The sequence below is a fragment of the Garra rufa genome, chromosome 15 (assembly GCF_049309525.1).
Source record: "Garra rufa chromosome 15, GarRuf1.0, whole genome shotgun sequence".
In the NCBI taxonomy this organism is placed as follows: Eukaryota; Metazoa; Chordata; class Actinopteri; order Cypriniformes; family Cyprinidae; genus Garra; species Garra rufa.
The window spans coordinates 43,566,867-43,594,545 of NC_133375.1; the positions used below are offsets into that span (position 1 = coordinate 43,566,867).

Genomic DNA, 27,679 nt, shown 5'->3' on the forward strand with positions numbered 1-27,679 from the left:
AAAACTAAACTTTACTTTGACTGTGAATGGATTATGTAGAGAAAACAAGCAAAATACACTTCTATTACAGCACAGTACAGTTGACTGGAAATTACTGAGCTGGCTTGACTAAAACAAGGAATTAATCCATGCATATGGTCAATGAACATGAAATGCATTAAACATTATATTACATCAAGGTTTCCCAAACAGGTTCTTAAAGGAGCTGCAGGGGGTTTGTGAGTTTAATGAAAGGCTAACAAGTAATTAAATCACCAAAATGTAAAATTAAAATAAATCATTTTAAATTAGCAATCAAAATAATTAACTTACTAAAAAATAAGAAATATGACAATTAACCAGAGAACCGTGAACATGCAAATGTGATGCTTAGTAATTAAAATATTTATTTTAAAATCTCAGGGGTACTTAAAGGGATCATTGATTATGATTTCACTTTAACTTTAGTTAGTGTGTAATGTTAGTGTTACATCTGCAAAGTTACGATGCTCAAAGTTCAATGCAAAGGGCGATATTGTCTTTAACAGAATTGACCAAATGCACAGATTACTTCCTTGTTTTAGACGAGCCAGTTTAGTAATTTCTGGTAAACTGTAGTGAGCCGTAATAGGAGTGTACTTTTCTCGTTTTCTCTACATAATGCATTCACAATCAAAGAAAAGGTTAGTTTGTCTAAGGGGACCAAACATCCATGTATACCGTTTCCAGAATGACAAACTTGAGTTTAAACAAAATATATGAGTAAATCGGCTAAATATGCGCCAGTCATTGCTATGATTGACAGTAATAACCGAACCAATCATCTAACAAACTGATATCAAAAACAGAGCTGTGCATGAAATGATTCAGACTAAATTCAGAGTAACTAAACTACAGCAGTAACAGGTCTGTGTTAAATATAGGCTATTTAATAGCTTTTAAACTTCAAGATAAAGCATAAAAGATGTAGTTATTAAATTATAGAAAATATTTCAAATTCATATTGAGTGCATTATTTGATTCTTATACCATAAATATTTACCATAACTTACTTCATTTGTAGTGAACAATACTGTAAGTATTTAAATAATTCACCCTTATAGGATGTTTGTGTCTGAACTTAATGACTTTCTGCACTTGCTATACTATATACTTCAGTGCGATAAAAGTAATACAATTTATTATACTAGTAATTTTATAATAAATCGAAAAGCAAGACCTCTTGAAAAAAAACCCCAAAAACTATCGAGTTGAAGCTGCAGCCAATGATTGATCCTCTGCTGCCATCTGCTGGTTATATGCGTCATTTCATGTCATTTTCAGCTAAAAAAAAGACGTTTTCTGTGAAAAGACATTTTTCCATGTCGTCTTTATGAATGAAAAGTGAATCTTTGAAGTGAATTTTATTGCACAGCTGTAGAGTTGAAAAATAATAAAGGCTTTAAAATATTACAAGATTTTAAAAAAAGTGTTCATGACTATGACTTGCCTTGAGTTATTGATTAACAAGAATACGATTAAGATGTCCTTGAAGAGAAGCAACCTAGCTAATGTTAGTCTAAACACGTTATGATAGTCTTTAGCTATCAACTTTTAAATGTTCAACTATGCAGGTTCTCTCCTGGGATTTAAATGATATGTTGTTAAATATTATGAAACTGAACGTTCATGCCGCTATCATTTTATTATTTTCTCAGTTTCTGATAAGAACGAGCCAGTAGAGGAGTCTCAAGAGTGTCCATCTATATATAGCACATATAAAATGAGCTTCAGCTGAAGTTTAAGAGCTGTTTATCATCATGCGGAAGTTTTAAAGGATTATGTGCAGTTTCACATGATTAGTGCAAATTGTCACATGACCAGAGCAGTTTATTTCCTGTTTGCACCATAAGACAATGATGGTTGCAGGAAAGCTCAGAAACTTAACGCTAAAAGTATGTTAACATAAAGATATGACAAAGATTTTTGGTACATATTATCTCTAAGGTGTCTAGTATTAATATATAAATTCACAAATGTGACCCGGGACCACAAAACCAGTCTTAAGTCGCTGGGGTTTATTTGTAGCAATAGCCAAAAATACATTGTATGGGTCAAAATTATAGATTTTTCTTTTATGCCAAAATCATTAGGAAATAAAGTAAAGATCATGTTACATTAAGATTTTTTGTAAAGTTCCTACTGTAAATATATGAAAATGTAATTTTTGATTAGTAATATGCATTGTTTAGAACTTAATTTGGACAACTTTAAAGGTGATTTTCTCAGTATTGTGATTTTTTTTTTTGCATCCACAGATTCCAGATTTTCAAATAGATGCATCTCGGCCAAATATTGGCCCATCTTAACAAACCATACATCAATAGGAAGCTTATTTATTATAGCTTTCATATGACGTATACATCTCAGTTTTGTAAAATTTAACCTTATGACTGGTTTTGTGGTCCAGGGTCAGATGTATTCAGTTTTGTTGAGTGTGGTCATAGGATGAGTAAACATGTTGACGGTGGGATAAATCTAATGCAGTTGTTTGTGAAGATTGCACTCAAATGTTGCAATGACAAAATATTGCAATAAATAAAAAGTTCAAATGTTACAAATAAATGACAATATTGATGTTGCAAAACTGGTAGCACTAATATAACAATTTGATGATATATGTTACAATAAAGTAACTATTTTAACCTTTTATCAGTCAAAGAATCAACATTGATTTCTGAACTGATTTCTGAAGGATCATTACTGAAGACTGCAGTAATGATGCTGAAAAATGTAACATTGCATCACACGAATAAATTATATTTTAAAGTATATTAAAATAGAAAAACACTATTTAAAATTGCATTAACATTTCACAATATTACACTTTTTTTTGCATTTTTAATCAAATAAACACAGCCCTGATGAGCAGAAAAGTCTGCATTGAAAATTACTGATCCCAAACTTTTGAGCAGCAGTGTACATCTTTCAATTCTCATAGAATTAGTCTTGATTGAATCACAGAAACAGAAACGAATCTTGTGCATCTCTCATAAAGACATGGCAAAGTTCACTTTGGTTTTTGTCCTCCAGGAGAGCCCTAAGCTCAGCGCAGGTTATTTCAGCTCTTGGTGTCCATTCACAAATTCAGCGATGACATCACCACGCAGCTGTTACCATGGGAACCGCCTCCATCAAAGAGACGCGCGTCATGTGACGGGAAACAGTCTGTAAGTGTTAATGTCAGATCATATTAGTCAGATCAGTATGATCAGGGGATAAAAGCACAGAAAATCTGCTCTTAACATATAGTGTATAACAGAAAAATAATATATATATTTTTTTTGTTTAAAAATCATACATTTATGAGGTGGCAAGGCAATATCGATACAAATACTTCAGCTTGAATAATATGTTTGTGTGATATTTAAATGAATACTTGTTTAAAACAAGCACTTTAGGAATGTTTGTACCATTTTCTGTTTATTTTAATATGTAAAGTAATTCTATGCACTTTAGATATGCTGTAATGTGTTTATTTTAAAATGCCGAAAACACACAATACCAATATATTTTATATATTTTATTAATTACTATCATCGTAATATATAATTATATATTATTTATAATATATTATTAATACCATGTTTTGAAAAAATATTTATATTATAAATATGGTGATTATGTATATTTTATTATACAAAAATAAAACACCCCAAATTAATACATTAAATTAACTCTAACCATTTCCAGTAAATTAAAAAATGAAATACTTTAACATGTTTAACATTTTTATTTTGCATTTGTTTTTCAATTATTTGTTTATTTTACATGTTTATGGTTTAAGTTCAAGTGTTTTTAGTTTTCATGTTTTAATTAAAAAAATTATTTAATTTAATTGATATTGATGGCTTTTTAAGTATTTATTTTTAAATATTTTTTATATTTTTGTAAGTGATTTATTTAATGTTATATTTTAATTGTTCTTTTTCATTGTTTTTATTTTAAAATGATTTATTTTTTTTTGCAAGTGGTTTATTTTAATGTATATTTTTTAATTATTTATTAATTATTTATTTTTATAATTATTTATTATTTACATATATATTAAAATTAGTAAATTATCTTAACTCTAACGATTTCAAGTTAATAAAAACTAAATATTTTAACATGTTTAACATCTTTATTTTGTATTTATCTTTTAAGTGTTTTTTTATGTTTTTTAATTTTAAAAAATTATTTATTTAAAATTTTTATGACATTTTTATGATTTCATATAATTTTATATCAAGTGTTTTATATATATATATATCTCTTTATATCTCTTTTAAATTATTTTTATATTTATATTTAAAATTTTTATATATTTTTGTTGATTTATTTAATATAATATTTTTGATGGGTAAATTTCAAGTGTTTAATTTTAGTTGTCTTTATTTTAAAAATATTTTTATTTTTTAATTATTTAATTTTTAGCAAGTGTTATTTTTAATAGTTTTTTATTTTAAAATGATTTAATTTGACATTTTTATGATTTTTTTATTTTAATAATGTAAATTTTACAATTATTAATTTATTTCATTTTTTCTGTTTATTTCGATATATGAAGTAACTGCATGCACTTTTTTCAATAAATATGCTGTAATGTGTTTAAAACATTTAAAACATTTGGTGATTATGTATATTTTATTATACTAAATGAAACTTCAAAATTAATATAAATACAGTAAACATTTCAGTCAATAAAAAAACTAAATACTTTAACATGTGTTCAACATAAAGCATAATTTTCAGTTACTGAATGAACTGTTGATTTATTTCAATTTAATAATAATTGAAATGCATTTATTCAATAAAGCTGTTTTGTTTTGTTGTGTTTGTCTGTATTTGTCCAGGAGCTCCACTAGATGTCCTCAGCTGCTTTTATCAAACTCCACACAATAAAAGAGAAAATATCCATGAACATTTATGCATCTATTCTCTTTATAAAAACACTATGTATTTCTAAACGCATTTACAGATTTTTAAGAGCTAAAAAGAACATCAATCTATGAACAGCATGGTATAAGGTATGTACAGTGAGCGCGGTTAGAGCATTAGAGCTCATAGAAGTCCAGATGAGCGCCGGACGGATAGTCGTCGTCCAGCAGGAGTTTGATGAGTTTGGCTCCGGACTCGTCGCAGGAGAGCAGCTGGCCCTCGGAGAACATGGAGGAGAAGGAGCGCCGCAGCTGCGGATCTCCAGAGAGACAACGGGCCTGCAGCTGCATGTCTGTGTCCAGAGGACCTGCGGCACACGGTCAGTCATTTCATCATTATACTCTTTATACTTTTTTATTTTTATTTTGATTGTCACCTTTGAGCTACAATTTTAATAGTTTTTAAAATTGAACTATAAATATGTCATATATATATATATGTGACCCTGGACCACAAAACCAGTCATAAGGTTAAATTTTACAAAACTGATATGTATGCATCATATGAATACTCAATAAATAAGCTTTCTATTGATGTATGGTTTGTTAGGATAGGACAATATTTGACCGAGATACATCAATTTGAAAATCTGGAATCTGAGGGTGCAAAAAAATCAAAATACTGAGAAAATCACCTTTAAATTTGACCAAATTAGGTTCTTAACAATGCATATTACTAATCAAAAATTACATTTTGATATATTTATAGTAGGAACTTTACAAAGAATCTTCATGGAACATGATCTTTACTTAATTTCCTAATGATTTTTGGCATAAAAGAAAAATCAATAATTTTGACCCATACAATGTATTTTTGGCTATTGCTACAAATATACCCCAGCGACTTAAGACTGGTTTTGTGGTCCAGGGTCACATATATATGACATGTTTATAGTTTAATTTTAAAAACTATTAAAATAAAAACAACAAAAATAAAACATTTACTTGAAATTACATCAAAAAAGGTAAAATAGCTGAAATAACTTGAAATAACATGTTAAAATAAAATAAATCACTTAAAAATAAACAAAATAAAAAGGTAAAATAAATTAATAATTCAAAAAAGATAATTCAAGTTAATTTTTCCTGTTTTACTTTAATTGCTTTTTTATGCTTGCATTTTTAATAAGTGTTTTATTTTTGTTGTTTTTATTTAATTTTATAATTTTTGTTTTTAGTTAGTTTTTAAATACTTTTTTGAACTTACATTTTTTTATGATTTAATTTTCCTGTTTTATTTTAATTGCTTTTTTAAAATCTTTATTTTAATTTGAACTACTTATGATTTAATTTCAAGTAAATAATTTTTTTGTTGTTTTTATTTTAATATTTTTTAATTATTTAATTTGTATATTTTTTGCGAGTGAATTTTTAGTAAATGTTCATTTTAATTGTTTTCATTTTTAATTATTTTTTTAGCTTACATTTTTATGATTTTTCCTGTTTTAATTCTTTATTTTAATTTAGCATTTTTATGCTTGCATTTTTAATAATTTAAGTGTTTTGTTTTTATTTTAAAATTACATGTTTTATATTAATATTTTTTTAATTATTTATATTTATTTTTTAAGCAATTTTTTGAGCGATTTATTAAATTTTTTACATATTGTAAATTTTAACTTTTTATTTCAAGTGTTTAATTTTAGTTGTTTTTTTATTTTTAGTATGTTTTATATTAATAATCTTTTAATTATTTATTTTTAAAATTTTATTTAATTAAATTTTTTATTTTGTGAGCAATTGATTTATAATTTATTTAACTTTTTAAAATGTTTGACTTTACAAATTTTTTTTTTTTTTTTTTTTTTTTAACGAAACAGTGTTACTCTCCTTAATGACAGTGTATTTTGTGCATGTGTGTTTGTGATAAACAAGAGCGATCTTCAGCACTCACCGGGGGCGTAGCTGAGCACTCGTACGTCCGGCTCCTCCTCGGCTAAAACCCGAAACATCATGTCACGAGCGGCTTTACCGGCGCAGTAAAGGACCCACGACGGGAAGGGCTTGAGCGCACACAGAGAGCTGATGTTCACTACCGTACGCCGCAAGCCCAGACCGCGAGGAAATGCTTGCAGGACGCCGGCCGTCAAACTGAGCGCGCCACTGACGTTCAGCGACAGGTAACGGTTCACCTCCGCCGGATCCGTGAACGTCACAGCAAAGCGAGACACGTCTCCCAGAGAGCCTGAAACCAAACAAGACAAAAAAAATATTAAACTTAAGCAAATCTATTTGAATTGTTTATTTTTAAAAAATAACATTTAAATGAAATAATTAAAAAAAAGTATATTAAATAAAATTAATTAAAATAAATACAAATTAATACAAAAACATTTTTTTTTAAAACGATTAAAATTTTAATTGTTTAAATAAATTTAAATGCCAAATTATATATTTAATATATAATTATATTTAATTAATATTCTTGATTTAAAAATATTTAGATATTTGGACTGGAAAACAAGACAAAAATACATATATAAAAAAATCTTTTTATATATATTTTTACAATTTTTAACTTTGTTTATTTAAAGTGTATTATTTTAGCTGTTTTTATTTTAAAAATGTAAATATTTTAATTTATTTAACATTTATTTTTTTATTTTGTAAGTGATTTATTTAATTTTTTAACTTTAAAAAATATATATAAATAATCTTTTAATTTATTTTACACTGTTATTTTATTATTTTATTTTGTAAGCGATTTATTTAATTTTTTACCTTTTTTATTTGTTACTTTTCATTTCAAGTGTTTTATTTTAGTTGTTTTTATTTAAAAATTATCTATTTTAATTTTACTTAAGATTTAATTTCAAATATTTTATTTTTATTTATTTCATTTTGAAGTGATTATATTTTTAATTTGATCTTTTTTATGATTTAATTTCAAATATTTTTTATTTTAGTTGTTTTTATTTAAAAAATTGTTATTTTAATTTGACCTTTTTATGATTTTAATTTCAAGTAAATGTTTCGTTTTAGTTGTTTTTATTTAAAAAATTGTAATCTTTTAATTATTTATTTTACTTTTTTATTTTTTATTTTGTAATATTTGTAATTTTGTATATATATATTAATAATCTTTTAATTTATTTAACATTTATTTTTTTATTTTGTAAGTGATTTATTTAATTTTTAACTTTAAAAATATATATATAAATAATCTTTTAATTTATTTTACACTGTTATTTTATTCTTTTATTTTGTAAGCGATTTATTTAAATTTTTACCTTTTTTATTTGTTACTTTTCATTTCAAGTGTTTTATTTTAGTTGTTTTTATTTAAAAATTATCTATTTTAATTTTACTTACGATTTAATTTCAAATATTTTATTTTTATTTATTTATTTTTGAAGTGACTTTATTTTTCATTTTTATTTTTAACTTTTTTATGATTTAATTTCAAATATTTTTTTATTTTAGTTGTTTTTATTTAAAAAATAGTTATTTTAATTTGACCTTTTTATGATTTTAATTTCAAGTAAATGTTTCATTTTAGTTGTTTTTATTTAAAAAATTGTAATCTTTTAATTATTTATTTTACTTTTTTATTTTTAATTTTGTAATATTTGTAATTTTGTATATAAATATGAATAATCGTTTAATTTATTTTACATTGCTATTTTATTATTTTATTTTGTAAGCGATTCATTTCATTTTCTACCTTTTTTATTCGTAACTTCATTTCAAGTGTTTTATTTAAGTTGTTTTTATTAAAAAATTATCTATTTTAATTTGACTTATGATTTAATTAAAAAACAAATGTTTTATTTTTATTTATTTATTTTTGAAGCGATTTTTTTAAATTGGAACTTTATGATTTAATTTCGAATATATATTTTTAGATGTTTTAATAAAAAAATATTAATAATTGTTTATTTAGTTGTTTTTATTTAAATATTTGCTATTTTAATTGAACCTTTTTTTTTTAGGATTTTTTAAGTAAATGCTTAGTTTTAGTTGTCTTTATTTAAAAAATATATATATATTATTACTCTTTTTTTTATTATAATTTTTTTCTTTATTACATAAAATAAATGAATAAATAATTTAATTAAAAAATAAAAAATAAATTATACTTACTGTATTATATTATACTGAATAAGATAATAATTTTTCGCAGCGCACCTGCGTTGTTGATCAGAAGTAAGTGGTCCATTTCAGTGACTGGCGTCTCTTTAACAGCTTGCACCGTTTTTTCCACGCCTTCCTTCTTCTCCAGATCTGCTTGCACGCAGCGGACGTCCAGTTTGTTCTGTCCTCCATAAAGGGTTACGATGTCCTCCTTGACCTGGTTCAGCTGGTCTGCGGTTCGGGCGACTAACATCAGGACGGATCTGGGCTTCAGCAGGCAGCTCATCTGCATCGCCAGTGTCCGACCGTAGCCTTTAGACGCTCCTGTAATGATGCACACAGCTCTTCCCAAATCCCTGGACTCTGGAGAGATCACGTCTTCCATGGTAGGATGCTGCAGAAGGCCTTCAGAAACGCTGGATGTTGAACTATGATGCATCTCAGCAGCATGTGGTGCTTTATATCAAGTGACTTCGAGAGAAACCAATCTATTTCATGCACAGAGTCACCCAAGTTCATTGAAAAAGAAAACCATACGTGAGGCCGGAAAACATAATGAGTTCTGCGTGATAGAAGAAAGTACAGGATGTGATGGAACAACTTGTGATAGAAGTCTCTTCTGCTCACTAAAGCTGCGTTTAATTAATCAGACATGCAGTAAAAATGTGAAATATTATTAGTATTTAAACTAGCTGTTTTCTATGTGCATATCTATTAAAATATAAGTTGTTTCTGTGATCAAAGCTGGATTTTCAGCATCATTACTGCAGTCTTTCAGTGCCACATGATTTACTTGAAGTCCCTTTGAGATGTATTGACATTTAAGTATTTTATTTTAATATTTTTCCAAAATTATTTTATTTTTTATATATATATTTTTAAATTTGTATATTTATTTATTGTTTACGTAATGCATTTCTTTTTTCTTTTTAAATTTAAAAATAAATAAATGCATAAAGAAGTCTCTTCTGCTCACCAAGGCATTATTTAATTGATCAGAAATGCAGTAAAAATGTGAAATATTATTATTATTTAAACTAGCTGCTTTCTATGTGAATATCTGTTAAAATGTAATTTATTTCTGTGATCAAAGCTGGATTTTCAGCATCATTACTGCAGTCTTTCAGTGCCACATGATTTACTGGAAGTCCCTTTGAGATGTATTGAGATTTATTTTTAAGTATTTTATTTTAATATTTTTCCAAAATTATTTTATTTTATTTTTTACATTTTTTATACATATTTTTTAAATTTGTATATTTATTTATTGTTTACGTAATGCATTTCTTTTTTTCTTTTTAAATTAAAAAATAAATAAATGCATAAAGAAGTCTCTTCTGCTCACCAAGGCAGCATTTAATTAATCAGACATGCAGTAAAAATGTGAAATATTATTATTATTTAAACTAGCTGCTTTCTATGTGAATATCTATTAAAATATAATTTATTTCTGTGATCATAGCTGCATTTTCAGCATCATTACTGCAGTCTTCAGTGCCACATGATCCTTCAGAAATCATTAATCATTCAAGTATTTTAATTTAATAGCTTTCCGAAATTATTTTATTTATTATTATTTATGTATTTTCAAATTTGTATGTTTCATTTATTTTTTACGTAATGTATTTATTTCATATGATTATGGATTAATTTCAAGTGTTCTATTTTAGTTGTTTAGCATGTTTTATTTTTGTTGTAAAAATAGCAAAATAAATAACGAACAAAAATAAATAAATACATAAAGAAGTTTAATTGATTATAAATGCAGTAAAAAATGTGAAATATTATTATTATTATTATTATTTAAAATAGCTGTTTTCTATGTGAATATCTCTTAAAATGTAATTTGTTTCTGTGATCAAAGCTGGATTTTCAGCATCATTACTGCAGTCTTCAGTGCCACATGATTTACTTGAAGTTAATTAATTATTTAATTTAATTATTATTATATTTATTTATTTATAGAATATTTTTACATTTTTATATTCCAAGTGTTTTTTTTAGTTTTTATTTTAAAATGAGCTATTTTAATTGTACATTTTTATGATTTAATTTCAAGCAAATAGCTGTAAAAATATCTACAAAAATAAAGATACAAAAATAAATAAAGAAGTCTTTTCTGCTCACCAAGGCAGCATTTAATTATTAATAAATACAGTAAAAATTAATAAAATAGGTGTTTTCTATGTGAATATATTGTAAACAGTAATTTATTTGTTTTATTTATTCTATTAAGGATTCACAGTTTAAAAAAAGTCCACTTTTGTTTTGAATAATTTTTCTGAGTATAGTATTTAATTTTTTCGAAATATTTGATTTTCATTTTACTTATTTTACTTTTTGTATGATTTAATAATTAAGTATTATATTTAATTTTATTATGGTTTAATTTCAAGTGTTCTATTTTAGTTGTTTTTATTTTAATATTAGTTATTTTAATTTTACATTATGATTTTTGTCAAATGTTTTATATTAAAATGTTTAAATTATTTTTTCTTATATTTATTTATTTATAGATTTTCTTACATGTTTTTATTTCAAACGTTTTATGTTGTTTTTATTTGAAAATTAGCTATTTTAATTGTACATTTATTGTTTTATTTTTGTTGTAAAAATAGCACAAATTAATAGAAAGTTCACAAGAACAGCATTCATTTAACATTTTAATGCTTGCTTGATAAATAAAAGTATTAATTTCTTCCTTTTTTTAAATCTCTTTTCCTCGAAACTGTTTTCAACACTGATAATACTCAGAAATGTTTCTTGAGCAGAAAATCAGTATATTAGAATGATTTCTGAAGGATCATGTGACACTGAAGACTGCAGTAATGATGCTGAAAATCCAGCTTTGATCACAGAAATAAATTACATTTTAACAGATATTCACATAGAAAACAGATATTTTAAATGATAATAATATTTCAAATTTTTACAGTTTTTGATCAAATACGTAAATGCAGTCTTGATAAGCAGTATAGAGACTTTTTTCCGAAACTTTTGACCAGCACAGAATGAAAAATGAGATGTAAAAGTTTCACCCGAAACACTTTCAAACGAGAAAGACAAACATTTTATTATACAGGAACCCACAAAAAGAGTGAAGCAGAATAACAGCCAGAGCAGAAGTGTAAAAGCGGAACAGGACAGAAAAGAGATTCTCTTTCATCAGATACACAAGCAGAACTATAGTAATTATGATTTATGAAATCCATCATCTGTCCAAACCAGCATAACATGCACTGAAGACAGCAGTGTGTGCCGTATATTTAATGTCCATCACTAATCAGACGTGCACATCTTCTCATGCGATGGTCAGGAGGACACAGAATATAGCTGTTCATCTTCCTTATGGTTTTTATCCAAGTTTGGGATCAGATTTTTTTATATTTAAAAAGAAATGCTCATTAAAGTTCCTTTTTTAAAATTAAAAATACAGGAAAAAGTAATAACATGAAATATCGTTGCAATTCAAAATATTTTTTTTTTATATATATATACTTTAAAATTTGATTTATTTCTGTGATGCAAAGCTGAATTTTCCTCAGCCATTACTTCAGTCTTCAGTGTCACGTCTTTCAGAAATCATTGATACCTGTGATAGTTTTTTCAGGATTCTTTGATGAATAAAAAGTTAAAAAGAACAGCCGTTATTCAAAGTAGAAATCTTTTCCAACAATATAATGCTTTACTATTACTTTTTTTCAATTTAACTAACCCTTGGTGAATAAAAGTATTCATTTCTTTCAAAGAGAAAGAAAGAAAAATTGTACTGACCCCAAACTTGTGTTTATTGTTAGTTTTCTATTTTAAATGATCAAGAAGAAGAATTTCAAATTATTATCAATGTTGAAAACACCAAACGAAAGTTGTGATGCACAATATTTTTCATGGAAGCTGTCATAAAAATTTAATTTTTCAGGATTCACAGATGATTTATTTGTTTATTTAAAGTTCCCTTGAGATATTTTTACAACAAAAATAAAACATGCTAAACAAATAAAATGGAACGCTTAAAATACTTACTAAAAATTAAATCATAAAATTTAAAAAAAATTATTTTTAAATTGAAAAAAAATAAATAAATAATAATAATAATATATATATATATATATATATATATATATATAAATTTAAAAATTATTTATTTTAATTTTTATGATTTAATTTTTAGTAAGTATTTTAAGCGTTCTATTTTAGTTGTTTAGCATGTTTTATTTTTGTTGTAAAAATGGCAAAAAAATAAATAAAAATAAATAATGAAGTCTGTTCTGCTCACAAAGGCAGCATTTAATTGATCACAAATGCAGTAAAAATGTGAAATATTATAATTAACAATGGCTGTTTTCTGTGAGAATATCTATATCTATATGATCAAAAATACAAAAAAGAGCAATATTATGAAATATTGTAATTCAAAATAACTGTTTTTTTGTTTTAATATACTTTAAAATATAATTCAGTAGTAAAAATTTCTCTTATATTGTATATTTCTATAGTTTGAAATCAGTAAGATTTTAATGCTTTTTAAAGGAGATTTTTCTGCTCATCAAGGCTGTGTAACACTAAAAACAGTAAAAACAGTTATATTGTAAAATGTTAATGCAATTTAAAATAGTTGTTTTCTTTTTTAATATACTTTAAAATGTAATTTATTTCTGTGATCAAAGCTGAATTTTCAGCATCATTACTGCAGTCTTCAGTGTCACACGATCCTTCAGAAATCATTCTAATATACTATTTTTATTTTTTTTTTTGAAACCTGTGATACTTTTTTCAGGATCCCTTTTCAGCATTTATTTAAAACATAAATCTTCTAAAGTTCAAAGTTTGGGGTCAACGCTTTTTTTCCATCCTCTCTTTGAAATAAATAAATACTTTTATTTAGCAAGGATGTGTTTAATTGATCAAAAGTGATAGTAAAGACTTGTATTATTAGAAAAGATTTATATTTTGAATAAATGCTGTTCTTTTTAACTTTTTAATGATCAAAGAATCTTGAAAAAAGCATCACAGGTTCCAAAAAATATTTTTGATCGAATAAACGGAACTTTGATGAGCGTAAAAGACTTTTTTTTTTTTTTAAACCATTACAAATCTTACTGATTCCAAACGTTCAACTACACTCTTAAAAATAAAGGTGCTTCACGATGCCATAGAGGAACTTTTTGGTCTAAATGGTTCCATTAAGAACGTTTAACATCTGATGAGCCTTCATGTTTCGCAAAAGGTTCTTTATGACAAAAGAGAGTTCTTCAGATTAAAAAAAGATGGTTCTTTAAAGAACCTTTGACTGAATGGTTCTTTGTGGAACCAAAAATGGTTCTTCAATCTCATTGCTGTGAAGAACCTCTTGAAGCACCTTTATTTTTAAGATTGTAGTTGTGTTTTTAGACTCATCAGTGTTTGTAAACTGATTGAGTCAACTCCTTAAGTGCTTTTCACATTTTTCTTCTTCTAGATTTGCACTGGAAGGAGCCAGAACGTGTCGAGGGGGAAGGAAAGTGCTGGAACACATGCGGTCCGCCGGCCGTCCAGCTGTCTTTTCTCCTCTCTTGACTGGCGGCTCCAACTGGAGACAAAAATATCCTGCGGGATCCCAAAAGAGGCTTTTACTCCGAGGTAAATAAGCACATTTATATCAAAAGCCTGCAAATGTTTGATACCTGTAAGAGTGTTAAATCTCATCCAGTTGTGAGTGTTACATGCCATACTTCTTGCTCTCTTCACAAAGCTCAGGGCCCATTGATACGCGTCCCGTTTGCAGTCTCGAACCGACACCTCCGCACCCCCCTGCCGAACCCTGACATGGTACAGCTGGAGGACTGGGCTATTTTAGTAAGTGCTGGTGAATCCCAGCTGCCATACAGAAGCTCATTGGCATCGCTGAAGACAGAAGACATGGAGTTTGTGGAAGTGTTCGACTCTCCAGGGAAAGGCCGGGGTCTGCGGGCCATCAAAGAGGTTTGGGCCGGAGATGTTCTGTTCGCTGAACCACCTTTCGCTTCAGTTGTCTTTGACAAGTAAGAGTTCAATGAAACATTTTAAAAGAGAAAAAGCAACAATTTGCTGCTCAAACTTTAAAACTGTTATACTAGTGTTCAATCAGTTTATTTTAAGCTTTGGTCATTTTGTTTTGGGCCTTTGCCAGTAGTTTAGTTTTTAAATGTCTGTATAGTTTTTATTAATTTTTATTTTATTTTAAAAACGCTTAGTCTAAATTAACTTGAGAAATGTTGTCCTAGCAATGAACTGTAGTAAAATAATTTCAGTTTAATTCATTTAATTTTCTTTTAGTAAATGTTTTGTGGCTAGAATATAGAAAGAAAAAAGTTTTCTCTTATATACAGTAGTATATTTCTACACTGCTGCTCAAAAGGTTTGGGATCAGATTTTTAATGCTTTTTAAAGTCTTTTCTGCTCACCAAGGTTGTGTTTATTTGATTAAAAATACAGAAAAATCTGTAATATTGTGAAATGTTAATGCGATTTAAAATAGTGGTTTTCTATTTTAATGTACTTTAAAATATAATTTATTCTTGTGATGCAAAGCTGAATTTTCAGCATCAATTTGTGTTATGATCATAATATCATTAGCTAAAAGTAAAAAAAAAAAAAAAAGATTTTTATTATGTGAAATAACTGGAATTAAAAAATAGAATTACTTAGAATAACTGAAATGTAAATAAACAAACCTAAAACCATATAAATAAAGATTTCTATTGCTCGAAATAACTGAAAAAAGACTAAAGTTAAAACCTAAAAGAAATTAATCAAATTAAATTAAATTAAAAATAAAATAGAACTTTTTTATTTCAGCTAGTTGTAGAGGCAAAATTTCTTATTTTTGGTTAAATTAACTTTAAGTGCTAGAATAATTAGAAGTAAAACTGCATTAAGTATTAAAAAAACAAAACAAAATAAACATAAAAATAAACAAAATTACTACAAATTTCACTGGAATTTAAAAAAATAAAAAATAAAAATAAATAAATAAATACAACTTAAACCATATAAATAAAGATTTATATGACTTAAAATAACTGACATTTAAATATACAAATAAATTAATAAACAAACCTAAAATAAAAATAAATATAAATAAAGATTTATATATAACTTGAAATAACTGAAATAAAATATGAAAAAATAAACTGAAACCTTAAAAAAAATCAAGTAAACGGAACGGAAATAAAATAAAATAAAATAAAATGTACAAGAACTTATTTTTTTTCATTTAGTTGGTTAAACAACTAGAATAACTAGAAGTAAAACTGAACTGAATATTTAAAAAAAAAATACACAAAATTACTACAAATTTAACTAAAACTAAATTAAGAATGGAAAATATTAAAATAAAAATTATCTATTATAACTAATATATCTATGATTTAAGTTGGACACTGCAAAAAATGATTTTCTTCCTATTTTTGTCTTGTCTTCTAATATAAATATCCAAGCAAAATTATCTGTCAATGGGGCAAGAAAGATAATATTATTTAGCCTTTGAAAAAATTTCTTACCCCATTGGCAGATAAGTTTGCTTGTTTAAAACAAAACCTAAAAAAAATTTGGATAATTTTTTCAGAAAACAAGACATGTTATCCTAAGTCATTTTACGTGTCAAGTAAACACATCCTGGTTTAATTTTTAGATATTTATACTAGAAAACAGTCATAAACAAAAATACTAAAGAAGAAAATCATTTTTTTTTACAGTGTACAACTTAATAGATTTTTTACAGTGTAGTTTTATTTTAATATTTTCCATTCTTAATTTAGTTTTAGTTAAATTTGTAGTAATTTTGTGCATTTTTGTTTTTATGTTTTTGTTTGTTGTTTTTATATATTCAATTCAGTTTTACTTCTAGTTATTCTAGCATTTTTTGCAGTGTAAATAAACATTTTTGTAATGCGTACACTGTAAAAAGTTTTCACCAGTTTCAACTTAAAAACTTAAGTTTAGCAGCTGCCTTAAAATTTTAAGTTAAATCAACTTAAGTCATTTAAACTCACAAGTTATATCAACTCATTTTTTCTTGTAGTTTTAAGATGATTTAAATTAAAAACTATAGTTTAGCAGCTGCCTTAAAATTTTAAGTTAAATCAACTTAAGTCATTTAAACACACAAGTTAAATCAACTCATTTGTTTCTTGTAGTTTTAAGATGATTTAAAATTTTAAGTTAGATCAACTTAAGTCATTTAAACTCAAGTTATATCAACTCATTTTTTCTTGTAGTTTTAAGATGATTTAACTTAAAAACTTAAGTTTAGCAGCTGCCTTAAATTTTAAGTTAAATCAACGTAAGTCATTTAAACTCACAAGTTATATCAACTCATTTTTTTCTTGTAGTTTTAAGATGATTTAACTTAAAAACTTAAGTTTAGCAGCTGCCTTAAATTTTAAGTTAAATCAACTTAAGTCATTTAAACTCAAGTTATATCAACTCATTTTTTTCTTGTAGTTTTAAGATGATTTAACTTAAAAACTTAAGGCAGCTGTCGAACTTAGGTTTTAAAGTTGAATTCGGTGAAAACTTTTTACAGTGTACATTTTACAAGAAAGTATTAATTCAGTGTGTTTCTTTGTAATTATTTCTACAATTATGCAAGCAATTTCTAAGTGAAGTGCTTTCTAAAATCCTAATTTTTCTGAGTGTAATTGAAAACATTACTAAAATTCAACAGTAGAGCACTGTTTATAATTGATCTTCAGATGATCTGTGGGGTCACTTCAGTTGAGTCATATGCTCTTAGCTGCTGATAATCTATATATAACTTTAAGATAATAAATGTGGCATTTCCAGACACAAACTTGTCTAAAAACAGCCTGTAAAATCAAGATTAGATTCAAGCAGCTCCCAAGTGAAGAATCTCACTGGCTCACCATGACGAACTGGTTTTCCCATTTGAACTTACTATATGAAAAACAGGATTGCATGATGATTCAGCATCAAAGACTAAGATGAATAGGTCACCAGTTACAAACGAGAGCCTGAAATGCTACTGGAATATTGAGTGAATGAACTTATAAGACTTTACTGTCTCTGTTCTCTCGGCTCCAGTTACGCCGCCAGCATCTGTCACGGTTGTTTCCGGCGGCAGGAGAAGCTGCAGCGCTGCGGTCAGTGCAGGTTTGCGCAGTATTGTGATAAAACATGTCAGCGCGCCGCCTGGGAAGAGCACAAACTGGAGTGCGGTGCTGTCAAGAGCTACGGCAAAGTGCCCAATGAAAACGTCCGGTAGGAGCCTAAACACTCACCAATGCACATTCATTATGTTTATGTCTAAAAGCATGAGTTGCACGACCTACACTCTTAAAAATAAAGGTGCTTTCACGATGCCATAGAAGAACCTTTTTTTTGTCTAAACGGTTGTATAAAGAACCTTTAACATTTGAAGAACCTTTCTGTTTCACAAAATTCTCTTTGTGGCAAAAGAAGGTTCTTCAGATTATAAAAAGATAAGAGAGAGATGGTTCTTTGAAGAACCTTTGACTGAATGGTTTTTCATGAAACCAAAATTGGTTCTTCTAATCTATGGCATCGCTTTCAAAGCACCTTTATTTTTAAGCACTGCAAAAAATGCCTTTCTTGCTTTGATTTTTTTGTCTTGTTTCCAGCCCAAAAAAATCTGAAAATTCTTAAATCAAGACTTTCTAGACGAGTAAAAATTATTTTCGTTTTCAGAAAAAAACAAGCCAAAATTAAATGATTTTTTGCTTAGAACAAGCAAAATAATCTGCTAATGGGGTAAGAAAAATAATCTTGTTTTCTGATTTAAATAAGTATCTAAAAATATTTAAAAAAAATTCTTAAATCAAGAATTACGAGTAAAAATGGTCTTCTTTTCAGAAAAACAATTAACTTAAAGTGTGTTTTGCTTAGAACAAGCAAAATAATCTGCCAATGAGGTAAGCAAAAAAATCTTATTTACTGTAAATCAGAAAACAAGATTATTTTTCTTATCCCATGAACAGATGATTTGCTTGTTCTAAGCAAAAAATCACTTAATTTTGGCTTGTTTTTTTCTGAAAACGAAAATAATTTTTACTCGTCTAGAAAATCCATCTTAATTTAAGAATTTTCCGATATTTTGTCTGGAAACAAGACACAAAAAAAAAAAAGAGTGCCCAATGAAAACTTCCAGTAGGAGCCTAAACACTTGTCAATGCACATTCAGTATATTTATGTCTAAAAGCATGAGTTGCACGACCTATATAAAAATAAAGGCGGTTCATGATGCCATAGAAAAACCTTTTTTATCTAAATAGTTGCATAAAGAACCTTTAACATCTGAAGAACCTTTTTGTTTCACAGAAGGTTATTCAGATTATGAAAAGGTAAGAAAGAGATGGTTCTTTAAAGAACCTTTGACTGAATGGTTCTTTGTGGAAGCAAAAATGGTTCTTCTGTGGCATCGCTGTGAAGAACCTTTCAAAGCACCTTTATTTTAAGGAGTGTAGTGGCTTCTGACCAGTATAAGGCCACATTGCAAAAAATATTTCTTTGCTTAATATATCTGTTGTTTTCCATTAAAATATCCATTAAAATGTTGTTTTGTGAGGATTATGAGTTCATGTTACTTTGCTCACAAACAATTTTCAATTTTTTGTGCCCTTTTCCCCCACCTTCTCTGCAAAAAATGCTTTTCTTAGATCTTTTTGTCTTGTTTCCAGCCAAAATATCTAAAAATTCTTAAATCAAGAAGGATTTTCTAGATGAGTAAAAATTATTGTCTTGTTTTCAGAAAAAAGCAAGTCAAAATTAAATGCATTTTTGCTTGAAACAAGCAAAATAATCTGCCAATGGGGTAAGAAAAATTATCTAGTTTTCTGATTAAAATAAGATTTTTTTTTACCCCATTGGCAGATTATTTAGCTTGTTCTAAGCAAAAAAGCACTTCATTTTGACTTGCTTTTTCTAAAAACAAGACTTTTTTACTAGTCTAGAAAATCCTTATTGATTTAAGAATTTTTAGATTTTTTGGCTGGAAACAAGACCAAAAAAAGTGCCCAATGAAAACGTTCGGTAGGAGCCTTAACACCAATGCACATACGATATTTATGTCTAAATGCATGAGTTGCACGACCTACCCCTTAAAAATAAAGGTGCTTCACGATGCCATAAAGAACCGTTTTTGTCTGAATGGTTCCATAAAGAAACTTTAACATCTGAAGAACCTTTCTGTTTCACAAAAGGTAAGAAAGAGATGGTTCTTTAAAGAACCTTTGACTGAATGGTTCTTTGTGGAACCAAAAAATGTTCTTCTGTGGCATCGCTGTGAATAACCTTTTAAAGCACCTTTATTTTTATGAATGTAGTTGCTTCTGACCAGAATCAGGCCACACTGCAAATGTTTCTCTGCTTTGTTTTCCATTAAAATATTTATTAAAATTTTGTTTTCGGCTCATTTTGACATGCAGAGGATTATGAGTTCATGTTACTTTGCTTTCCCCAAAACATATTCGCTACTTACTACAAAATAGCCAGAAGTCAGGGTCTCAGTCAGAATTGCGAGATGTAGATTCACAACTGTGAGAATTTGTTTTTCTTAATTTTGTAAAACTGTTTAAAACATGATCTCACAAAAGTTGTGTTCTATCTAGAAAGTGTTTGCTCTCAAAAATATTGCCTTTCCCTCAAAAAAGAATTTGCATTTGCATTGAAATTTAGTTTTCTTTCGTTCACCTCTTTATTTCCGTCACAAAAGTTTTTGTGAGCAAACACAGTTTATAAACTCATAATAATTTTATCTCACAATTCTGACTTTTTTCCTCGCAAATGCAACTTTGTATCTCGCAATTCTGACTTCTTTTCAGGAAATTCTGCCTTTTTTTCCAGAATTGCATGATAAAAAAAACAAAATTCTGACTTTTTTTTCCAAATTAGGTGATATAAAGTTGCAATTGCGAGGAATAACGTCAGAATTGCAATATATAAACTCAGAATACTGACCTTTTTTTCTCAGAAATTGATGATATAATCTCGCAACTGTGAGAACTTTCCTCGCAATTGCAATTCTCACTACTATTTTTCTCAGATATGGATGATATAAACACACAATTTTGAGTAATACAGTCAGAATTGCAATAGAAACTCATAATTCAGTTTTTTCTCAAAAATTGATGATATTAACTCGCAATTGCAAAAAAAAAAGTGCTTTTACTTGTACTTTAATTTTCAATGCTTAAGTACTAAAAGTATCTTAAATGTACTTAAGTACAAAATAAGTAAGTAATATTCTAAATAGTGACTTCTAACTTCTACCAAAGTCTTTTTCTGGTAAGATATCTGTACTTTTACTTAAGTATGGCTTTCAGGTACTTTATACACCACTGGTTGTCAATGTTCCCTTCACGGTACAGTCTCATGATTGATCGTCCGCATGCAACATTCATGTTGATAAGTGACAGAAATGATGTGAAATCTGATGTTCCGTGCTTTAGTCTTGCCGCTCGTATCTTGTGGCGTATGGATAAGGAAGGAAGCGTGGTCTCTGACATGCAGCTGACCCCCCTGGAGGAGCTGGAGGACCACATCTATGACATCTCCGAAGAAGACATCAAGGACTTCAAAGTCGACATACACAACTTTCTAGACTACTGGCCTCGTTCCAGCAAACCGCACACAGTGGACAGCGTCTCCCACATCCTTGGAGTGGTACGTGAATGTACAATCACCATTTATAGGTGTTCAACAGGGCTTTATGCTTACTTTTATAGCCATTTCTCCTGACCACTAGGTGGCACTGAGCCGAAACACTGCAGGTAGACTCGAGTCGTGCTTGTTATAACACACACCAAGTTTGGTCTCAATACACCAAAACGTTGCAGAGATATAGGCTCACGTCCATTTAGCGTGCTTTTCGTCAAATTTGTTTGAGCGTTATTCAAGAACAGTTTGACTAATCAACTTGAACTCCATAACTTTTTGCCAGCATGGTCTGAAGATGATCGGAGCCAAATTTGGTGAAAATCAGACAAACTATCTAGGATTGAGTTAAAAAAAGTAGGTTTTATGAACTATAAAAAAATAAAAATTAAACTTAAATTTAGGTGTCCATTTGACTCGGTATGAGCCAAGGATTCAGAGGAAAAAATCATTTCCTTCTGTGCCTTACGGTTCAAAAGTTATAAGCATTAAATTATTAAAACTTTGGACAAGTGGTGGCGCTAGGGAGTTTAAGTTAGAGACTCCAAATTTGCTATGGTTAATGTTGAGACTGTCCTCTATCAGTGTGCCAAATTTCATAACTTTCCCGCAAGCGGTTCTATGGGCTGCCATAGACTCAAGAGCGGAAGAATGCTGTTTTGTTGCAGCATTATGTTAAACACTGCAAAAAATGCTTTTCTTACTTAGATTTTTTGTCTTGTTTCCAGCCAAAATATCTACAAATTCTTAAATCAGGAAGGATTTTCTAGATGAGTAAAAATTATTATCTTGTGTTTAGTACAAACAAGTCAAAATTAAGTGTGTTTTTGCTTAAAACGAGCAAAATAATCTGCCAATGGGGTAAGAAAAAAAATCTTATTTTCAAGCAGACAACTAGATTATTTTTCTTACCCCATTGGCAGATTATTTTGCTTGTTTTAAGCAAAAACTCACCTAATTTTGACTTGTTTTTACTGAAAACAAGACACAAATTTTTACTTGTCTAGAAAATCCTTCCTGATTCAAGAATTTTTAGATATTTTGGCTGGAAACAAGACAAAAAATCTAAGTAAGAAAAGCATTTTTTGCAGTGTATTTCTTTTCAGCTGTGTTCCAATGAACAAAAATGTTTTTAATATATTTAGTTGCCGATGATAAATAAATAAAAATGTTAAAAATAATTAAAAAATAATATTTAAAAAACACTTTTTAACTTTAGAAATTTTAAATTATTAAAAAAATTATTTGCAGACAATCTAAACATAAAATACTAATATAAAAACTGTGTAAAAAAAACAAATAATACTAAAACAATGAACAACGATTTATTACAATGTAAAAAAAAAACCATCTTTTAGTTTTTATATTCAGGTAGTCCAATTATATGGAGATAATTCCTGAAATGTTTTCCTCAAAAAACAATTTCCTATCGACTGAAGAAAGAAAGACATGATCTCCTCTTTCAAGCAGACAACTAGATTATTTTTCTTACCCCATTGGCAGATTATTTTGCTTGTTTTAAGCAAAAACTCACCTAATTTTGACTTGTTTTTACTGAAAAGCATTTTTTGCAGTGAACTGGTTTAAATTAGTTTCCCCCCCACATCAATTTACACTCCATAGAGCATAATAATGTCAAAACAAGAACCAGATTTGCAAATGTTACAAATGTATTAAAAATAAAACACTGAAATAAGTAGATTGCATAAGTATTCATCCCCTTAACTCAGTACATAGTTGAAGCAGCTTTACAGCCTCAAGTGTTTTTGGGTCTGATGTGAGCATCTTTGCACATCTGCATTTGGCAATTATCTGCCATTCTTTGCCTCACCTTTTCACCTCTCCATCTCTGTCAGCTTGGATGGACATTTTCTAGAGTCCTAGTTGTTCCAGTCGTCTTCCATTATGGAGAATGCTTCTGTCAACCTTCAATGCAGCAGATTTGTTTCTGAACTCTTCTCTAGATCATCGCCTTAACGCAAGTCTGTCACTGAGCTCTACAGGCAGTTATCTTGGTTTTTGCTCTGATCTGCATTTTCAGCTGTTAGACCTTTTCTGAGAGGTGTGTGTCTTTCTAAATCAGACTCATTCAAATGAATTTGCCACAGTTTAACTCCACTCCAAGTGTAGGAACATCTAGAAGCAATATGAATGCTCCTGAGATACATTTCGAGTGTCCCAGAAAAGGGTGTGAATACTTATGCATCGGGATCTTTTCAGTTTTTTATTTCTAATAAATTTGCAAAGTTGTTACAAACCTGTTTTGTGCTTTGTCATTATGGTGTATGAGATGTAGATTGATGTGGAAAAAAAACGAAGGGGTATGAATACTTTTGCAAGGCACTGTACATGTGAGTTAAGTCTTGTTTGATGTTTGTCAGATCAACTGTAACGGGTTCATGGTGAGCGATCAGCGAGGTCTGCAGGCCGTCGGCGTGGGTTTGTTCCCGAACCTGTGTCTGGTGAACCACGACTGCTGGCCCAACTGCACCGTCATCCTCAACAACGGCAAGTAAGTCGAGAAGCGCCCGTCTTCACATCCTCTGGAGGAGCGTGAGAGCAGACAGGTGAAAGTAAACGTGGGTGGGCGAGGAATCAGAGAGAAGATGGCAGGAGGAAGTGAGAGTCTGAACTGAAAGAGGAGGGAAGGGAATAACCATGCAGCTCATGTGATTCAGGGTTTCCATGAAAAGCGTGCACTGACCGAAATACTGCGGTTTGTGTGTGGCGTACGGTAATAAGATTGTTAGTGTTTGCTATGTACATGCATTTTTGTCTAATCACGTTTGTGAAATTGAAATTTCACGTTCATCTCATGATTTGAAGAAAAGAGTTTCAAAAAGAGGATTCAACTGAAAGAGCACAGAGAACACTTTTTTTTCAAAATTTCAAAAGATTCTTAAATCAAGAAGGATTTTCTAGACAAGTGAGAATTATTGTCTTGTTTTAGAAACAAAAAGTCAAAATTAAGAGAGTTTTTGCTTAAAACAAGCAAAATGATCTGCCAATAGGGTAATTTCAAGCAGAAAACAAGATTATTTTTCTTACCCCATTGGCAGATTATTTTGCTTGTTTCAGGCAAAAATTCCTTTAATTTTGATTTATTTTTTTCTGAAAACAAGACAATATTTTTACTTGTCTAGAAAATCCTACTTGATTTAGGATTTTTTAGATATTTTGGCTGGAAACAAGACAAACTATTTAAGTAAGAAAAGCATTTTTTTGCAATGAACTTCTGGTGCAAGGAAACCAACTACTTTTAGTGTAGTTTTTAATTTTATCAATAAGTGATTCACATCAGATACACTAGTATTTAAAAGTTTTGGGGTCAGTGATTTTATTTTAAAGAAATTAGTATTTTTGTTTTTTTTAAACAAGGGTGCGTTAAATTAATCAAAAGTAACAGGAAAAACGTTTATAATGTTAAAAAAGGTTATAATGTACAAAATATGTGACTCTGGACTACAAAAACAGTCATAAGGGTCATTTTTTTAAAATTGAGATTTATACATTATCAGAAAGCTGAATAATTAATTAAGAAAAGGACAATATTTGGCTGAGATACAACATCTGGAATCTGAGGGTGCAAAAAAAAAAATCTAAATATTGAGAAAGTTGCTTTTAAAGTTGTCCAAATTAAGTTCTTGGCAATGCATATTACTAATCAAAAATTAAGTTTTGATATATTTATGTTAGGAAATTAACAAAATAATATATGGAGTAATGATGCTGCTTTAATTTACTAGTTTTTAAAAGCTAAAACCCAGGTAGAACCAGCTAACTGAAGCAGAACAAAACAAAACAAAACAACAACAACAAAAAACAGCTAAAACCATCTGATTTAGCAACAAAAGCTAAAAAACAGCTAAAAAAAAGGTAACATCATCTAAACCCAGCCAAGTTGTTTTAACAAAAAGTCAGCTAATAAACAGCTAAAACCAGTTGATTTAAAAAAAAAAAGACTGAAACCAGCTGATTTTGCAAAAACCAACTTAAAACTAGCTGATTCAGTAAAAAAATCCAGCTAAAACCAGGTCATGAAGTGAAAACCAGCTAAAACCAGATCATTTAGCAAAAAAAGAACTAAAAGCAGGTAAAAAACCATCTAATCCAACAAAAAAGCCAGCTAAAAACCAAACTAAAATCATTTGATCAAGTAAACAACAGTGAATTAACGGCAAAAAAGTTAAAAATCAACTAAAACCAGTTAATCCAGTTTAAAACCATCTGATACAGTAAAAAAAACCCTGTTAAACCCAGCTACAACCAGGTGATTTAAAAATCTGGCTAAAAACAGCTTAAAACCGGCTGATTTTGCCAACGAACAAACAAATACTGTTTAAAAGCAGCTAAAACCAGTTGATTTATTAAACCCCACCAGCTAATAACCAGTTAAAAACAGCTAAAACTATCTTATTTAGCAAAAAAAAAAAAAAAAAAGATAAAAAATACACTAAAAATAGTTCATTTAACAAAAAAGTTGATTGAAAGTTAATTAAGCTTAAAACCATCGGATTCAGTTAAAACTTGTTAAACCCAACTAAAAACCACCTGATTTAACAGAAATTCAGCTTAAAACAGCTTAAAACCAGCTAATTTAGCAAAAAAAAGAAAAAAGAAAAAGAAAAAACAGCTTAAAACCATCTTCAGTAAAAAAAAAACCCTGTTAAACCCAGCTAAAAACCAGGTGATTTAACAAAAATCTGGCTAAAAACAGCTTAAAACCGACTGATTTCACCAACAAACAAACAAATACTGTTTAAAAGCAGCTAAAACCAGTTGATTCATTAAACCCCACCAGTTAATAACCAGTTAAAAACAGCTAAAACTATCTTATTTAGCAAAAAAAAAAGATGAAAAAAAAAACTAAAAATAGTTAATTTAACAAAAAAGTTGATTAAAAGTTAATTAAGCTTAAAACCATCGGATTCAGTTAAAACTAGTTAAATCCAACTAAAAAGCACCTGATTTAATAGAAATTCAGCTAAAAACAGCTTAAAACCAGCTAATTTAGCAAAAAAAAAAGAGAGAGAAAAAACAGCTTAAAACCATCTTCAGTAAAAAAAAACCCCTGTTAAACCCAGCTAAAAACCAGTTGATTTAACAAAAATCTGGCTAAAAACAGCTTAAAACCGACTGATTTCACCAACAAACAAACAAACAAACAAATACTGTTTAAAAGCAGCTAAAGCCAGTTGATTCATTAAACCCCACCAGCTAATAACCAGTTAAAACCAGCTAAAACTATCTTATTTAGCAAAAAAAAAAAAGATAAAAAAAAAACTAAAAATAGCTAATTTAACAAAAAAGTTGATTAAAGTTAATTAAGCTTAAAACCATCGGATTCAGTTAAAACTAGTTAACCACCTAAAAACCAACTAAAACCACCTGATTTAACAGAAATTCAGCTTAAAACCAGCTTAAAAAAAAAAAACAAAAAAAAAAAACAGCTGAAACCAGTTAATCCATCTTAAAACCATCTTCAGTTACAAACCAGTTAAACCCAGCTAAAAAGTCTACTTAAAACTGGCTGGTTTAGCTAGAAAAAAAAAACAAAAAAACAGAAAAAATAGCTCATAAACCATAAACTCAGCTAAAACCAGCCAGGGAGACCAGCCAAAGCAGGCAGTTGGATGGATGGATAGATAGATAGATAGATAGATAGATAGATAGATAGATAGACAGACAGACAGACAGACAGACAGACAGACAGACAGACAGACAGACAGACAGACAGACAGACAGACAAGTTTAAGTTTTAATAATATTTTACATTTTTACAACATTTTGAATTTAATAAAAGCAGCTTTGGTGAGCAGAAAGAGACTATTTCTTAAAAACATTAAAAAAAAAAAAGAATCTTCCCAATCTCAAAGTTTTAAATGCTAGTGTATGCTGTATATATAACACAATAAAGCTCCACCTCCAGACGTAGCATGCATCATGAAGTTCAGTGAATTGTCATGCAGTTATTCATACTTTAATGTGAAAACGACAGCAGGATTTGATTGATAAGA

At 28.4% G+C, this 27,679-nt stretch overlaps 2 protein-coding genes across 3 annotated transcripts in view; one reads left to right on the forward strand and one right to left on the reverse strand.

The window, feature by feature from the left end:
• Positions 1 to 4,919: 4,919 nt before the first annotated feature.
• Positions 4,920 to 9,416, reverse strand: sprb (sepiapterin reductase b). Its single transcript, XM_073819616.1, has 3 exons — positions 9,066 to 9,416; positions 6,832 to 7,122; positions 4,920 to 5,245 (listed from the first exon to the last, which is right to left on the reverse strand). Exons 1-3 carry the CDS (start codon positions 9,394 to 9,396, stop codon positions 5,055 to 5,057), a joined length of 813 nt encoding a protein of 270 aa, XP_073675717.1. The 5' UTR covers positions 9,397 to 9,416; the 3' UTR covers positions 4,920 to 5,054.
• A 5,470-nt stretch (positions 9,417 to 14,886) lies between these two features.
• The window catches only part of smyd1b (SET and MYND domain containing 1b), a 28,763-nt gene continuing 15,970 nt past the window's right edge, over positions 14,887 to 27,679 (forward strand). For both annotated transcript variants that reach the window (XM_073818940.1, XM_073818941.1), the window contains exons 1-4: positions 14,887 to 15,031; positions 18,075 to 18,251; positions 21,458 to 21,671; positions 24,044 to 24,174. In XM_073818940.1, the coding sequence (XP_073675041.1) occupies positions 14,910 to 15,031; positions 18,075 to 18,251; positions 21,458 to 21,671; positions 24,044 to 24,174 (644 nt within the window). In that variant the 5' untranslated portion in view covers positions 14,887 to 14,909. The remainder of the gene's footprint in view (positions 15,032 to 18,074; positions 18,252 to 21,457; positions 21,672 to 24,043; positions 24,175 to 27,679) is intronic.

Bases quoted from the DNA above. Each gene is read 5' to 3' on its own strand.
- sprb (XM_073819616.1), bottom strand. From the start codon at position 9,396: ATGGAAGACGTGATCTCTCCAGAGTCCAGGGATTTGGGAAGAGCTGTG. The intron at 7,123-9,065 runs GTGCGCTGCGAA...GTTTGGTTTCAG, and splicing joins ACTTCTGATCAACAACGCAG to GCTCTCTGGGAGACGTGTCT. The intron at 5,246-6,831 runs GTGAGTGCTGAA...CGTGTGCCGCAG, and splicing joins AGTGCTCAGCTACGCCCCCG to GTCCTCTGGACACAGACATG.